This window comes from Oncorhynchus keta, unplaced genomic scaffold (assembly GCF_023373465.1).
Source record: "Oncorhynchus keta strain PuntledgeMale-10-30-2019 unplaced genomic scaffold, Oket_V2 Un_scaffold_17310_pilon_pilon, whole genome shotgun sequence".
Taxonomy (NCBI): domain Eukaryota; kingdom Metazoa; phylum Chordata; class Actinopteri; order Salmoniformes; family Salmonidae; genus Oncorhynchus; species Oncorhynchus keta.
This window is the reverse complement of record NW_026290821.1, coordinates 20,640-35,774: the sequence shown is the minus strand read 5'-3', so window position 1 is coordinate 35,774 and position 15,135 is coordinate 20,640. Positions and strand designations below refer to the sequence as shown.

At 49.2% G+C, this 15,135-nt stretch overlaps 1 protein-coding gene across 1 annotated transcript in view; it reads right to left on the bottom strand.

Moving 5' to 3' along the window:
- Positions 1-15,135, bottom strand: part of LOC127927689 (MICAL-like protein 2) — a 54,506-nt gene that overhangs the window by 28,591 nt on the left and 10,780 nt on the right. The window contains exons 3-7 of the mRNA XM_052514384.1: positions 14,381-14,522; positions 10,562-10,749; positions 8,563-8,693; positions 3,147-3,635; positions 2,344-3,114 (exon numbers count right to left, since the gene is read on the bottom strand). Coding sequence (XP_052370344.1) covers positions 2,344-3,114; positions 3,147-3,635; positions 8,563-8,693; positions 10,562-10,749; positions 14,381-14,522 — 1,721 coding nt within the window. The remainder of the gene's footprint in view (positions 1-2,343; positions 3,115-3,146; positions 3,636-8,562; positions 8,694-10,561; positions 10,750-14,380; positions 14,523-15,135) is intronic.

The following is a 15,135-nucleotide window of genomic DNA, read 5'->3' as shown; positions in this document are numbered from 1 at the left end:
TTCTGGTACCTTAGAGCCCCTGGATAACCCCCCCTCTCACTATGTGTTCCGGTACCTTAGAGCCCCCAGGATAACCCCCCTCTCACTATGTGTTCTGGTACCTTAGAGCCCCGGGATAACCCCCCTCTCACTATGTGTTCTGGTACCTTAGAGCCCCCAGGATAACCCCCCTCTCACTATGTGTTCTGGTACCTTAGAGCCCCCAGGATAACCCCCCTCTCACTATGTGTTCTGGTACCTTAGAGCCCCCAGGATAACCCCCCTCTCACTATGTGTTCTGGTACCTTAGAGCCCCCGGGATAACCCCCCTCTCACTATGTGTTCTGGTACCTTAGAGCCCCCGGATAACCCCCCTCTCACTATGTGTTCTGGTACCTTAGAGCCCCCGATAACCCCCCTCTCACTATGTGTTCTGGTACCTTAGAGCCCCAGGATAACCCCCCTCTCACTATGTGTTCTGGTACCTTAGAGCCCCCAGGATAACCCCCCTCTCACTATGTGTTCTGGTACCTTAGAGCCCCCAGGATAACCCCCCTCTCACTATGTGTTCTGGTACCTTAGAGCCCCCAGGATAACCCCCTCTCACTATGTGTTCTGGTACCTTAGAGCCCCCAGGATAACCCCCCTCTCACTATGTGTTCTGGTACCTTAGAGCCCCCAGGATAACCCCCCTCTCACTATGTGTTCTGGTACCTTAGAGCCCCCAGGATAACCCCCCTCTCACTATGTGTTCTGGTACCTTAGAGCCCCCAGGATAACACCCCTCTCACTATGTGTTCTGGTACCTTAGAGCCCCCAGGATAACCCCCTCTCACTATGTGTTCTGGTACCTTAGAGCCCCCAGGATAACCCCCCTCTCACTATGTGTTCTGGTACCTTAGAGCCCCCAGGATAACCCCCTCTCACTATGTGTTCTCTGGTACCCCCCTTCAGAGCCCCCCCAGGATAACCCCCTCTCACTATGTGTTCTGGTACCTTAGAGCCCCCAGGATAACCCCCCTCTCACTATGTGTTCTGGTACCTTAGAGCCCCTGGATAACCCCCCTCTCACTATGTGTTCTGGTACCTTAGAGCCCCCAGGATAACCCCCTCTCACTATGTGTTCTGGTACCTTAGAGCCCCCAGGATAACCCCCTCTCACTATGTGTTCTGGTACCTTAGAGCCCCCAGGATAACCCCCTCTCACTATGTGTTCTGGTACCTTAGAGCCCCCAGGATAACCCCTCTCACTATGTGTTCTGGTACCTTAGAGCCCCCAGGATAACCCCCTCTCACTATGTGTTCTGGTACCTTAGAGCCCCCTCCCCCTCTCACTATGTGTTCTGGTACCTTAGAGCCCCCACCCCCTCTCACTATGTGTTCTGCCCCCCCAGGATAACCCCCTCTCACTATGTGTTCTGGTACCTTAGAGCCCCCAGGATAACCCCCTCTCACTATGTGTTCTGGTACCTTAGAGCCCCCAGGATAACCCCCTCTCACTATGTGTTCTGGTACCTTAGAGCCCCCAGGATAACCCCCCTCTCACTATGTGTTCTGGTACCTTAGAGCCCCCCGGATAACCCCCCTCCCTATGTGTTCTGGTACCTTAGAGCCCCCGGATAACCCCCCTCTCACTATGTGTTCTGGTACCTTAGAGCCCCCAGGATAACCCCCTCTCACTATGTGTTCTGGTACCTTAGAGCCCCCAGGATAACCCCCTCTCACTATGTGTTCTGTTCCCCCCCAGGATAACCCCCTCACTATGTGTTCTGGTACCTTAGAGCCCCCAGGATAACCCCCTCTCACTATGTGTTCTGGTACCTTAGAGCCCCCGGATAACCCCCCTCTCACTATGTGTTCTGGTACCTTAGAGCCCCCCCCCGGATAACCCCCTCTGTGTTCTGGTACCTTAGAGCCCCCAGGATAACCCCCTCTCACTATGTGTTCACCTATGTGTTCTGGTACCTTAGAGCCCCCAGGATAACACCCCTCTCACTATGTGTTCTGGTACCTTAGAGCCCCCAGGATAACACCCCTCTCACTATGTGTTCTGGTACCTTAGAGCCCCCAGGATAACCCCCCTCTCACTATGTGTTCCGGTACCTTAGAGCCCCCTGGATAACCCCCCTCTCACTATGTGTTCTGGTACCTTAGAGCCCCCCCGGGATAACCCCCCGTGTTAGGTGTTCCAGGGACTTCCCGATCTATAAATGAAGCACTGCCTAACACGACACAGCTGATTCAAATGATCAAAACGTGATGATTGGTTGATTATTTGAATCAGCTGTGCAGCGCCACGGCAAAAAAAAAAAAACGTGCTCCTGAGGAGAGAGTTGAGTTCTGAGAATATATGAGTTGTCTCACCTGTTCTCGGTCTTCTTCAGTCCTACAGGATGCCACGGAGGACTTGAAGCACCAGCTGTTGTGGTGTTGTTGTCTGTTAGTTTCTTAGTGACGACAGCACCAGCTGTTGTTGTGGTGTTGTTCTCTGTTAGTTTCTTAGTGATGACAGCACCAGCTGTTGTTGTGGTGTTCTCTGTTAGTTTCTTAGTGATGACAGCACCAGCTGTTGTTGTGGTGTTCTCTGTTAGTTTCTTAGTGATGACAGCACCAGCTGTTGTTGTGGTGTTCTCTGTTAGTTTCTTAGTGATGACAGCACCAGCTGTTGTTGTGGTGTTCTCTGTTAGTTTCTTAGTGATGACAGCAGCAGCCTGGATCTTGGTACTGCAGTCTTCTTTAGATGGAGAGACTTTCACATCACTATCCACCTTGAAGACAACTCTACCTCTACCCTGAACCACATCCCTGTCCCCACCTAGCACCACATTCACACCCTTATCCCCTCCCTTACCCCCTACCCCACTGCCACCCAAACTCACTACCACACTCACACCCTGGCCAACCCCCACTACTGTCCCCTGTGTGCCAGCATTCGGGACTCTATTTGTGGGTAGACTCGGTGCCTGTCCCGGAGTCTGGGTCTTGCCCTGGTTCTCCTGCCCAGTGGTGGTGTTCCCAGATTGGAAGAACTGGAGCCGGGCCTGCTGGGTAGTTGAAGTCGTGTTGAAGTTCCGTGGGACTGCGGTGGGTCCAGGGGCTGCAGGGCTCACTATGCCCAGGGAGGAGAGCCCCGGGCTGGGCCGCGAGGAGGAGGCAGAGGGGGAGCTCAGCCAGCTAGGGACAAATTTGGAGGGGGTACTGGTGGGTGTCGGAGCTGGGGTGGATTTCGGGGGTCTGTGTATTTGGCTCCGGGGGTATTCCTGGAGAGGTCTGAGAGAGGGGTGGTCTGGACAGTGGCAGGAGGGTGAGGGGTGTATTTAGAGGAAGAAGGGGTAGTAGGGTTGTTTTTGGGCAGGTATGAGAGAGGGGTGGTCTGGACAGTGGCAGGAGGGTGAGGGGTGTATTTGGAGGAAGAAGGGGTAGTAGGGTTGTTTTTGGGCAGGTATGAGAGAGGGGTGGTCTTGACAGTGGGAGGAGGGTGAGAGGTGTATTTGGAGGAAGAAGTGGTAGTAGGGTTGTTTTTGGGCAGGTCTCGGAGAGGGGTGTGTGTTGGCAGCGCCCCCTGGGGATGGTGGTGGGAGGTACAGATGAAGGAGCCTGGTGTTGGTCCAGGTTTACAGTTACCAGACAGTAGAGTGGTGGAACACTCACTACACCTGGAGAACACAGGAACACACAGGATATAGATCACCTATCTATAGAGAACACAGGAACACACATGATATAGATCACCTATCTATGGAGAACACAGGAACACACATGATATAGATCACCTATCTATGGAGAACATGCAAGAGGGCCACCCTTGTTCCTGTTCAAGGGAAAGCTAAGGTAACTGAGCAGGAACAGGAACAGAACACCTATATATGGAGAACACAGGAACACACATGATACAGATCACCTATCTATGGAGAACACAGGAACACACATGATATAGATCACCTATCTATGGAGAACACAGGAACAGACATGACATAGAACATCTATGGAGAACACAGGAACACACATGATATAGATCACCTTTTATAATGGGAATTGATGGAACAGAATGTAAATATAGGAACAGACACTTTAAACATATAGATCACCTATCATGGAGAACACAGGAACAGACATTATTCATCTATGGAGAACACAGGAACACACATGATATAGATCACCTATCTATGGAGAACACAGGAACACACATGATATAGATCACCTATCTATGGAGAACACAGGAACACACATGATATAGATCACCTATCTATGGAGAACACAGGAACACACATGATATAGATCACCTATCTATGGAGAACACAGGAACACACATGATATAGATCACCTATCTATGGAGAACACAGGAACACACATGATATAGATCACCTATCTATGGAGAACACAGGAACACACATGATATAGAACACAGGAACACACATGACATAGAACACAGGAACAGACATGATATAGAACACCTATCTATGGAGAACACAGGAACACACATGATATAGATCACCTATCTATGGAGAACACAGGAACACACATGATATAGAACACACCTATCTATGGAGAACACAGGAACACACATGATATAGAACACCTATCTATGGAGAACACAGGAACACACATGATATAGAACACAGGAACAGACATGACATAGAACACAGGAACACACATGACATAGAACACCTATCTATGGAGAACACAGGAACACACATGATATAGAACACAGGAACAGACATGACACCTATAGAACACAGGAACAGACATGATGGAGAACACAGGAACACACATGATATAGAACACAGGAACAGACATGAACACACAGGAACACACATGATATAGAACACAGGAACAGACATGATCTATGGAGAACACAGGAACACACATGATATAGAACACAGGAACACAGGAACAGATCATGATATAGATCACCTATCTATGGAGAACACAGGAACAGACATGACATAGAACACAGGAACAGACATGATATAGAACACAGGAACACACATGATATAGAACACCTATATATGGAGAACACAGGAACACACATGATATAGAACATAGAACACACATGATATAGAACACAGGAACACACATGATATAGAACACCTATATGGAGAACACAGGAACAGACATGATATAGAACACAGGAACACACATGATATCATGATATAGATCACCTATATATGGAGAACACAGGAACACACATGATATAGAACACAGGAACACACATGATATAGAACACCTATCTATGGAGAACACAGGAACACACATGATATAGAACACAGGAACACACATGATATAGAACACAGGAACACACATGATATAGAACACCTATCTATGGAGAACACAGGAACACACATGATATAGAACACAGGAACAGACATGATATCATGATAACACAGAACAGACACCTAGAACACCTATATGGAGAACACAGGAACACACATGATATAGAACACAGGAACACACATGATATAGATCACCTATCTATGGAGAACACAGGAACACACATGATATAGAACACCTATATATGGAGAACACAGGAACACACATGATATAGAACACCTATATATGGAGAACACAGGAACACACATGATATAGATCACCTATCTATGGAGAACACAGGAACACACATGATATAGAACACCTATATATGGAGAACACAGGAACACACATGATGATATAGAACACCTATATATGGAGAACACAGGAACACACATGATATAGATCACCTATCTATGGAGAACACAGGAACACACATGATATAGAACACCTATATATGGAGAACACAGGAACACACATGATATAGATCACCTATCTATGGAGAACACAGGAACAGACATGACATAGAACACAGGAACAGACATGACATAGAACACCTATCTATAGAGAACACAGGAACACACATGATATAGATCACCTATCTATGGAGAACACAGGAACACACATGATATAGATCACCTATCTATGGAGAACACAGGAACACACATGATATAGATCACCTATCTATGGAGAACACAGGAACAGACATGACATAGAACACAGGAACAGACATGACATAGAACACAGGAACAGACATGACATAGAACACAGGAACAGACATGACATAGAACACAGGAGACCAGTGGTAGTTGAAACAAAAATATTAAGAATATTGTGTCAGTCTGCACGTCTGTCAACCAACCAGGTCTCTGTCTCCACCTATAGACCTGATACATGTTACAGCAATGAACGTACAGCTGAAGTACAGCTGACCACGGTACAGCTCTCATTAACATGGTGGAGTCATTGACAGGGTGGAGTCATTAACAGGGTGGAGTCATTAACAGGGTGGAGTCATTAACAGGGTTAAAGGGTGGAGTCATTAACAGGGTGGAGTCATTAACAGGGTGGAGTCATTAACAGGGTGGAGTCATTAACAGGGTGGAGTCATTAACAGGGTGGAGTCATTAACAGGGTGGAGTCATTAACAGGGTGGAGTCATTAACAGGGTGGAGTCATTAACAGGGTGGAGTCATTAACAGGGTGGAGTCATTAACAGGGTGGAGTCATTAACAGGGTGGAGTCATTAACAGGGTGGAGTCATTAACAGGGTGGAGTCATTAACAGGGTGGAGTCATTAACAGGGTTAAAGGGTGGAGTCATTAACAGGGTGGAGTCATTAACAGGGTGGAGTCATTAACAGGGTGGAGTCATTAACAGGGTGGAGTCATTAACAGGGTGGAGTCATTAACAGGGTGGAGTCATTAACAGGGTGGAGTCATTAACAGGGTGGAGTCATTAACAGGGTGGAGTCATTAACAGGGTGGAGTCATTAACAGGGTTAAAGGGTGGAGTCATTAACATGGTGGAGTCATTAACAGGGTGGAGTCATTAACATGGTGGAGTCATTGACAGGGTGGAGTCATTAACAGGGTGGAGTCATTAACAGGGTGGAGTCATTAACAGGGTTAAAGGGTGGAGTCATTAACATGGTGGAGTCATTAACAGGGTGGAGTCATTAACAGGGTGGAGTCATTAACAGGGTGGAGTCATTGACAGGGTGGAGTCATTGACAGGGTGGAGTCATTGACAGGGTGGAGTCATTGACAGGGTGGAGTCATTAACAGGGTGGAGTCATTAACAGGGTGGAGTCATTAACAGGGTGGAGTCATTAACAGGGTGGAGTCATTAACAGGGTGGAGTCATTAACAGGGTGAAAGGGTGGAGTCATTAACAGGGTGGAGTCATTAACAGGGTTAAAGGGTGGAGTCATTAACAGGGTGGAGTCATTAACAGGGTGGAGTCATTAACAGGGTGGAGTCATTAACATGGTTAAAGGGTGGAGTCATTAACAGGGTGGAGTCATTACAGGGTGGAGTCATTGACAGGGTGGAGTCATTAACATGGTTAAATGGTGGAGTCATTAACAGGGTGGAGTCATTAACAGGGTTAAAGGGTGGAGTCATTAACAGGGTGGAGTCATTAACAGGGTGGAGTCATTAACAGGGTGGAGTCATTAACAGGGTGGAGTCATTAACAGGGTTAAAGGGTGGAGTCATTAACAGGGTTAAAGGGTGGAGTCATTAACATGGTTAAATGGTGGAGTCATTAACAGGGTGGAGTCATTAACAGGGTGGAGTCATTAACAGGGTTAAAGGGTGGAGTCATTAACATGGTTAAATGGTAGAGTCATTAACATGGTTAAAGGGTGGAGTCATTAACATGGTTAAATGGTAGAGTCATTAACATGGTTAAAGGGTGGAGTCATTAACATGGTTAAATGGTGGAGTCATTAACAGGGTGGAGTCATTAACAGGGTGGAGTCATTAACATGGTTAAAGGGTGGAGTCATTAACAGGGTGGAGTCATTAACAGGGTTAAAGGGTGGAGTCATTAACAGGGTAGAGTCATTAACATGGTTAAAGGGTGGAGTCATTAACATGGTTAAATGGTGGAGTCATTAACAGGGTTAAAGGGTGGAGTCATTAACATGGTTAGAGGGTGGAGTCATTAACATGGTTAAAGGGTGGAGTCATTAACATGGTTAAAGGGTGTAGTCATTAACAGGGTTAAAGGGTGGAGTCATTAACATGGTTAAAGGGTGGAGTCATTAACATGGTTAAAGGGTGGAGTCATTAACATGGTTAAAGGGTGGAGTCATTAACATGGTTAAAGGGTGGAGTCATTAACATGGTTAAATGGTGGAGTCATTAACAGAGTGGAGTCATTAACAGGGTGGAGTCATTAACATGGTTAAAGGGGGAGTCATTAACATGGTTAAATGGTGGAGTCATTAACAGGGTTAAAGGGTGGAGTCATTAACAGGGTAGAGTCATTAACATGGTTAAAGGGTGGAGTCATTAACATGGTTAAATGGTGGAGTCATTAACAGGGTGGAGTCATTAACAGGGTGGAGTCATTAACAGGGTGGAGTCATTAACATGGTTAAAGGGTGGAGTCATTAACAGGGTGGAGTCATTAACAGGGTTAAAGGGTGGAGTCATTAACATGGTTAAAGGGGTGGAGTCATTAACAGGGTGGAGTCATTAACATGGTTAAAGGGTGGAGTCATTAACATGGTGGAGTCATTATCAGGGTTAAACGGTCAGGTCTTACCTGGCACAGCTCCTGTGATACAGCCTCCCATCCACTAGGTGTCTCTGGACCAGATGAACGTGTTTATTACACACGGAGCACTTACTGCTCAGAGTCCCCGTCTTATTGGATCGCTCCGACAACACATCCTTCTGGGGGGAGACAGATTAGCCTTCTGTTAGTTACAACAGGAGTACCCCTAGGGGTTGTAGGAGGTACTACAGTGGGACAACACATCCTTCTGGGGGGATTACCTTCTGTTAGTTACAACAGGAGTACCCCTACAGTGGGTTCAGCCTTCTGTTAGTTACCTACAGTGGGAGGGGGACAGATTAGCCTTCTGTTCAACAGGAGTACCCCTAGGGGTTGTAGGAGGTACTGGGACAACACATCCTTCTGGGGGACAGATTAGCCTTCTGTTAGTTACAACAGGAGTACCCCTAGGGTTGTAGTTACAAACCTAAAAACAATGATTATTATTTCAAAAAAAAACTGTCTCTCTCCAGGAACCGGGTTGGAGTTCAAAACCTACAGGAGGGTCTCTCTCCAGGAACCGGGTTGGAGTTCAAACCTACAGGAGGGTCTCTCTCCAGGAACCGGGTTGAAGTTAAAACCTACAGGAGGGTCTCTCCAGGAACCGGGTTGAGGTTAAAACCTACAGGAGGGTCTCTCTCCAGGAACCGGGTTGAGGTTAAAACCTACAGGAGGGTCTCTCTCCAGGAACCGGGTTGGAGTTCAAACCTACAGGAGGGTCTCTCTCCAGGAACCGGGTTGGAGTTCAAACCTACAGGAGGGTCTCTCTCCAGGAACCGGGTTGGAGTTCAAACCTACAGGAGGGTCTCTCTCCAGGAACCGGGTTGGAGTTCAAACCTACAGGAGGGTCTCTCTCCAGGAACCGGGTTGGAGTTCAAACCTACAGGAGGGTCTCTCTCCAGGAACAGGGTTGGAGTGAACCCTTACAGGAGGGCATCTCTCCAGGAACAGGGTTGGAGGGAACCCCTACAGGAGGGCATCTCTCCAGGAACAGGGTTGGAGGAACCCCTACAGGAGGGCATCTCTCCAGGAACAGGGTTGGAGTGAACCCCTACAGGAGGGTATCTCTCTGGGAACAGGGTTGTAGTGAACCCCTACAGGAGGGTAGCTCTCCGGGAACAGGGTTGTAGTGAACCCCTACAGGAGGGTAGCTCTCCAGGAACAGGGTTGGAGTGAACCCTTACAGGAGGGTTTCTCTCCGGGAACAGGGTTGGAGTGAACCCCTACAGGAGGGCATCTCTCCAGGAACAGGGTTGCAGGGAACCCCTACAGGAGGGCATCTCTCCAGGAACAGGGTTGGAGGGAACCCCTACAGGAGGGCATCTCTCCAGGAACAGGGTTGGAGGGAACCCCTACAGGAGGGCATCTCTCCAGGAACAGGGTTGGAGGGAACCCCTACAGGAGGGCATCTCTCCAGGAACAGGGTTGGAGGGAACCCCTACAGGAGGGCATCTCTCCAGGAACAGGGTTGGAGTGAACCCCTACAGGAGGGCATCTCTCCAGGAACAGGGTTGGAGTGAACCCCTACAGGAGGGCATCTCTCCAGGAACAGGGTTGGAGTGAACCCCTACAGGAGGGCATCTCTCCAGGAACAGGGTTGGAGGGAACCCCTACAGGAGGGCATCTCTCCAGGAACAGGGTTGGAGTGAACCCCTACAGGAGGGCATCTCTCCAGGAACAGGGTTGGAGGGAACCCCTACAGGAGGGCATCTCTCCAGGAACAGGGTTGGAGTGAACCCCTACAGGAGGGCATCTCTCCAGGAACAGGGTTGGAGTGAACCCCTACAGGAGGGCATCTCTCCAGGAACAGGGTTGGAGTGAACCCCTACAGGAGGGCATCTCTCCAGGAACAGGGTTGGAGTGAACCCCTACAGGAGGGCATCTCTCCAGGAACAGGGTTGGAGTGAAACCCTACAGGAGGGCATCTCTCCAGGAACAGGGTTGGAGGGAAACCCTACAGGAGGGCATATTTAAATGAGATTCTTACCTGTGCTGCCCTGTCTGGTCTGATTGAGGCTTTGGGTGAGGAGGAGGGGGGAGGGCGGTTCTCAGTAGCGGATTTAGAGGGGGTAGAGGCGGGGAAGACCTTGGAGACAACTGCTTGGTTCTTTTTCCCAGCAGGCCCCTCTTCTGTGGATGCCTCCGCTGGACGCTTTATCCCCGCCATGCCGCCAACTATACACACACACACACACACACACACACACACACACACACACACACACACGTTGATCACAAAGTTCATCACAGTATGTGTGTGCCCATATCGTGTGGGCAGCGTGTGAGTATCGTGTGGGCAGTATGTGAGTATCATGTGGGCAGTATGTGAGTATCATGTGGGCAGTATGTGGGCAGCATGTGAGTATCATGTGGGCAGCATGTGAGTATCATGTGGGCAGTATGTGGGCAGCATGTGAGTATCATGTGGGCAGCATGTGAGTATCATGTGGGCAGTATGTGGGCAGCATGTGAGTATCATGTGGGCAGCATGTGGGCAGCATGTGAGTATCATGTGGGCAGCATGTGAGTATCATGTGGGCAGCATGTGAGTATCATGTGGGCAGCATGTGGGCAGCATGTGGGCAGCATGTGAGTATCATGTGGGCAGCATGTGAGTATCATGTGGGCAGCATGTGAGTATCATGTGGGCAGCATGTGGGCAGCATGTGAGTATCATGTGGGCAGCATGTGGGCAGCATGTGGTATCATGTGGGCAGCATGTGGGCAGCATGTGAGTATCATGTGGGCAGCATGTGGGCAGCGTGTGAGTATCATGTGGGCAGCATGTGGTATCATGTGGGCAGCATGTGAGTATCATGTGGGCAGCATGTGAGTATCATGTGGGCAGCATGTGGGCAGCATGTGAGTATCATGTGGGCAGCATGTGGGCAGCATGTGGGCAGCATGTGGGCAGCATGTGAGTATCATGTGGGCAGCATGTGAGTATCATGTGGGCAGCATGTGAGTATCATGTGGGCAGCATGTGAGTATCATGTGGGCAGCATGTGAGTATCATGTGGGCAGCATGTGGGCATCATGTGGGCAGCATGTGAGTATCATGTGGGCAGCATGTGAGTATCATGTGGGCAGCATGTGAGTATCATGTGGGCAGCATGTGAGTATCATGTGGGCAGCATGTGAGTATCATGTGGGCAGCATGTGAGTATCATGTGGGCAGCATGTGAGTATCATGTGGGCAGCATGTGAGTATCATGTGGGCATCATGTGGGCAGCATGTGGGCAGTATCATGTGGGCAGCATGTGAGTATCATGTGGGCAGCATGTGAGTATCATGTGGGCAGCATGTGGGTATCATGTGGGCAGCATGTGGGCAGCATGTGAGTATCATGTGGGCAGCATGTGAGTATCATGTGGGCAGCATGTGAGTATCATGTGGGCAGCATGTGTGTGGGCAGTATCATGTGGGCAGCGTGTGAGTATCATGTGGGCAGTATGTGAGTATCATGTGGGCAGTATGTGGGCAGCATGTGAATATCATGTGGGCAGCATGTGAGTATCATGTGGGCAGTATGTGAGTATCATGTGGGCAGTATGTGAGTATCATGTGGGCAGTATGTGAGTATCATGTGGGCAGTATGTGAGTATCATGTGGGCAGCATGTGAGTATCATGTGGGCAGCATGTATGTGGGCAGCATGTGAGTATCATGTGGGCAGTATGTGAGTATCATGTGGGCAGCATGTGAGTATCATGTGGGCAGCATGTGAGTATCATGTGGGCAGCATGTGAGTATCATGTGGGCAGTATGTGAGTATCATGTGGGCAGTATGTGAGTATCATGGGCAGCATGTGAGTATCATGTGGGCAGCATGTGAGTATCATGTGGGCAGCATGTGAGTATCATGTGGGCAGTATGTGAGTATCATGTGGGCAGTATGTGGGCAGCATGTGAGTATCATGTGGGCAGCATGTGAGTATCATGTGGGCAGCATGTGGGCATCATGTGGGCAGTGTGATGTGTGGGCAGCATGTGAGTATCATGTGGGCAGCATGTGGGCAGTAGTCATGTGGGCAGCATGTGAGTATCATGTGGGCAGCATGTGAGTATCATGTGGGCAGCATGTGAGTATCATGTGGGCAGCATGTGAGTATCATGTGGGCAGCATGTGAGTATCATGTGGGCAGCATGTGGGTAGCATGTGAGTATCATGTGGGCAGCATGTGAGTATCATGTGGGCAGTATGTGGGCAGCATGTGAGTATCATGTGGGCAGCATGTGAGTATCATGTGGGCAGCATGTGAGTATCATGTGGGCAGCATGTGAGTATCATGTGGGCAGCATGTGAGTATCATGTGGGCAGCATGTGAGTATCATGTGGGCAGCATGTGGGCAGCATGTGAGTATCATGTGGGCAGCATGTGAGTATCATGTGGGCAGCATGTGAGTATCATGTGGGCAGCATGTGAGTATCATGTGGGCAGCATGTGAGTATCATGTGGGCAGTATGTGAGTATCATGTGGGCAGTATGTGGGCAGCATGTGAGTATCATGTGGGCAGCATGTGAGTATCATGTGGGCAGCATGTGAGTATCATGTGGGCAGCATGTGAGTATCATGTGGGCAGTATGTGAGTATCATGTGGGCAGCATGTGAGTATCATGTGGGCAGCATGTGAGTATCATGTGGGCAGCATGTGGGCAGCATGTGGGCAGCATGTGAGTATCATGTGGGCAGCATGTGAGTATCATGTGGGCAGTATGTGGGCAGCATGTGAGTATCATGTGGGCAGCATGTGAGTATCATGTGGGCAGCATGTGAGTATCATGTGGGCAGCATGTGAGTATCATGTGGGCAGCATGTGAGTATCATGTGGGCAGCATGTGAGTATCATGTGGGCAGCATGTGAGTATCATGTGGGCAGTATGTGGTAGCATGTGAGTATCATGTGGGCAGCATGTGAGTATCATGTGGGCAGCATGTGAGTATCATGTGGGCAGCATGTGAGTATCATGTGGGCAGCATGTGAGTATCATGTGGGCAGCATGTGAGTATCATGTGGGCAGCATGTGAGTATCATGTGGGCAGCATGTGAGTATCATGTGGGCAGCATGTGAGTATCATGTGGAGTATCATGAGGGCAGTCATGTGGGCAGCGTGTGAGTATCATGTGGGCAGTATGTGAGTATCATGTGGGCAGCATGTGAGTATCATGTGGGCAGCATGTGAGTATCATGTGGGCAGCATGTGAGTATCATGTGGGCAGCATGTGAGTATCATGTGGGCAGCATGTGAGTATCATGTGGGCAGCGTGTGAGTATCATGTGGGCAGCGTGTGAGTATCATGTGGGCAGTGTGTGGGTATCGTGTGGGCAGCGTGTGAGTATCATGTGGGCAGCGTGTGAGTATCATGAGGGCAGTGTGTGGTATCGTGTGGGCAGCATGAGGGCAGTGTGTGGGTATCGTGTGAGTATCATGAGGGCAGCATGTGAGTATCATGTGGGCAGCATGTGAGTATCATGTGGGCAGCATGTGAGTATCATGTGAGTATCATGTGGGCAGCATGTGAGTATCATGTGGGCAGCATGTGAGTATCATGTGGGCAGCATGTGAGTATCATGTGGGCAGCATGTGAGTATCATGTGGGCAGTGTGTGGGTATCATGTGGGCAGCATGTGAGTATCATGTGGGCAGTGTGTGGGTATCATGTGGGCAGTGTGTGGGTATCGTGTGAGTATCATGTGGGCAGTGTGTGGGTATCGTGTGAGTATCATGAGGGCAGCGTGTCACGTGTATGTATGCTTGCACATGTTTACTCAATATGTATGTGTGTATGTGTACTACTCACTTGGTGATTTGCCATGGAAGTAGTTGTAGTATTGTGAGACATATGTCAGAATACTGAGTCTGTCTGGTATCTTCAGGGCCACCATGTCCTCAGCATCTAACAGAGCTGGGATCCCCAACTCATCCTCCGCTACCCGGAACGCCTGGGAAAATACACAGATAGAAGGCTGGAGCACACAGAGAGATAGAAGGCTGGAACACACAGAGAGATAGAAGGCTGGAACACACAGAGAGATAGAAGGCTGGAACACACAGAGAGATAGAAGGCTGGAACACACAGAGAGATAGAAGGCTGGAGCACACAGAGAGATAGAAGGCTGGAACACACAGAGAGATAGAAGGCTGGAACACACAGAGAGATAGAAGGCTGGAACACACAGAGAGATAGAAGGCTGGAACACACAGAGAGATAGAAGGCTGGAACACACAGAGAGATAGAAGGCTGGAGCACACAGAGAGATAGAAGGCTGGAGCACACAGAGAGATAGAAGGCTGGAGCACACAGAGAGATAGAAGGCTGGAGCACACAGAGAGATAGAAGGCTGGAGCACACAGAGAGATAGAAGGCTGGAACACACAGAGAGATAGAAGGCTGGAACACACAGAGAGATAGAAGGCTGGAACACACAGAGAGATAGAAGGCTGGAACACACAGAGAGATAGAAGGCTGGAGCACACAGAGAGATAGAAGGCTGGAGCACACAGAGAGATAGAAGGCTGGAGCACACAGAGAGATAGAAGGCTGGAGCACACAGA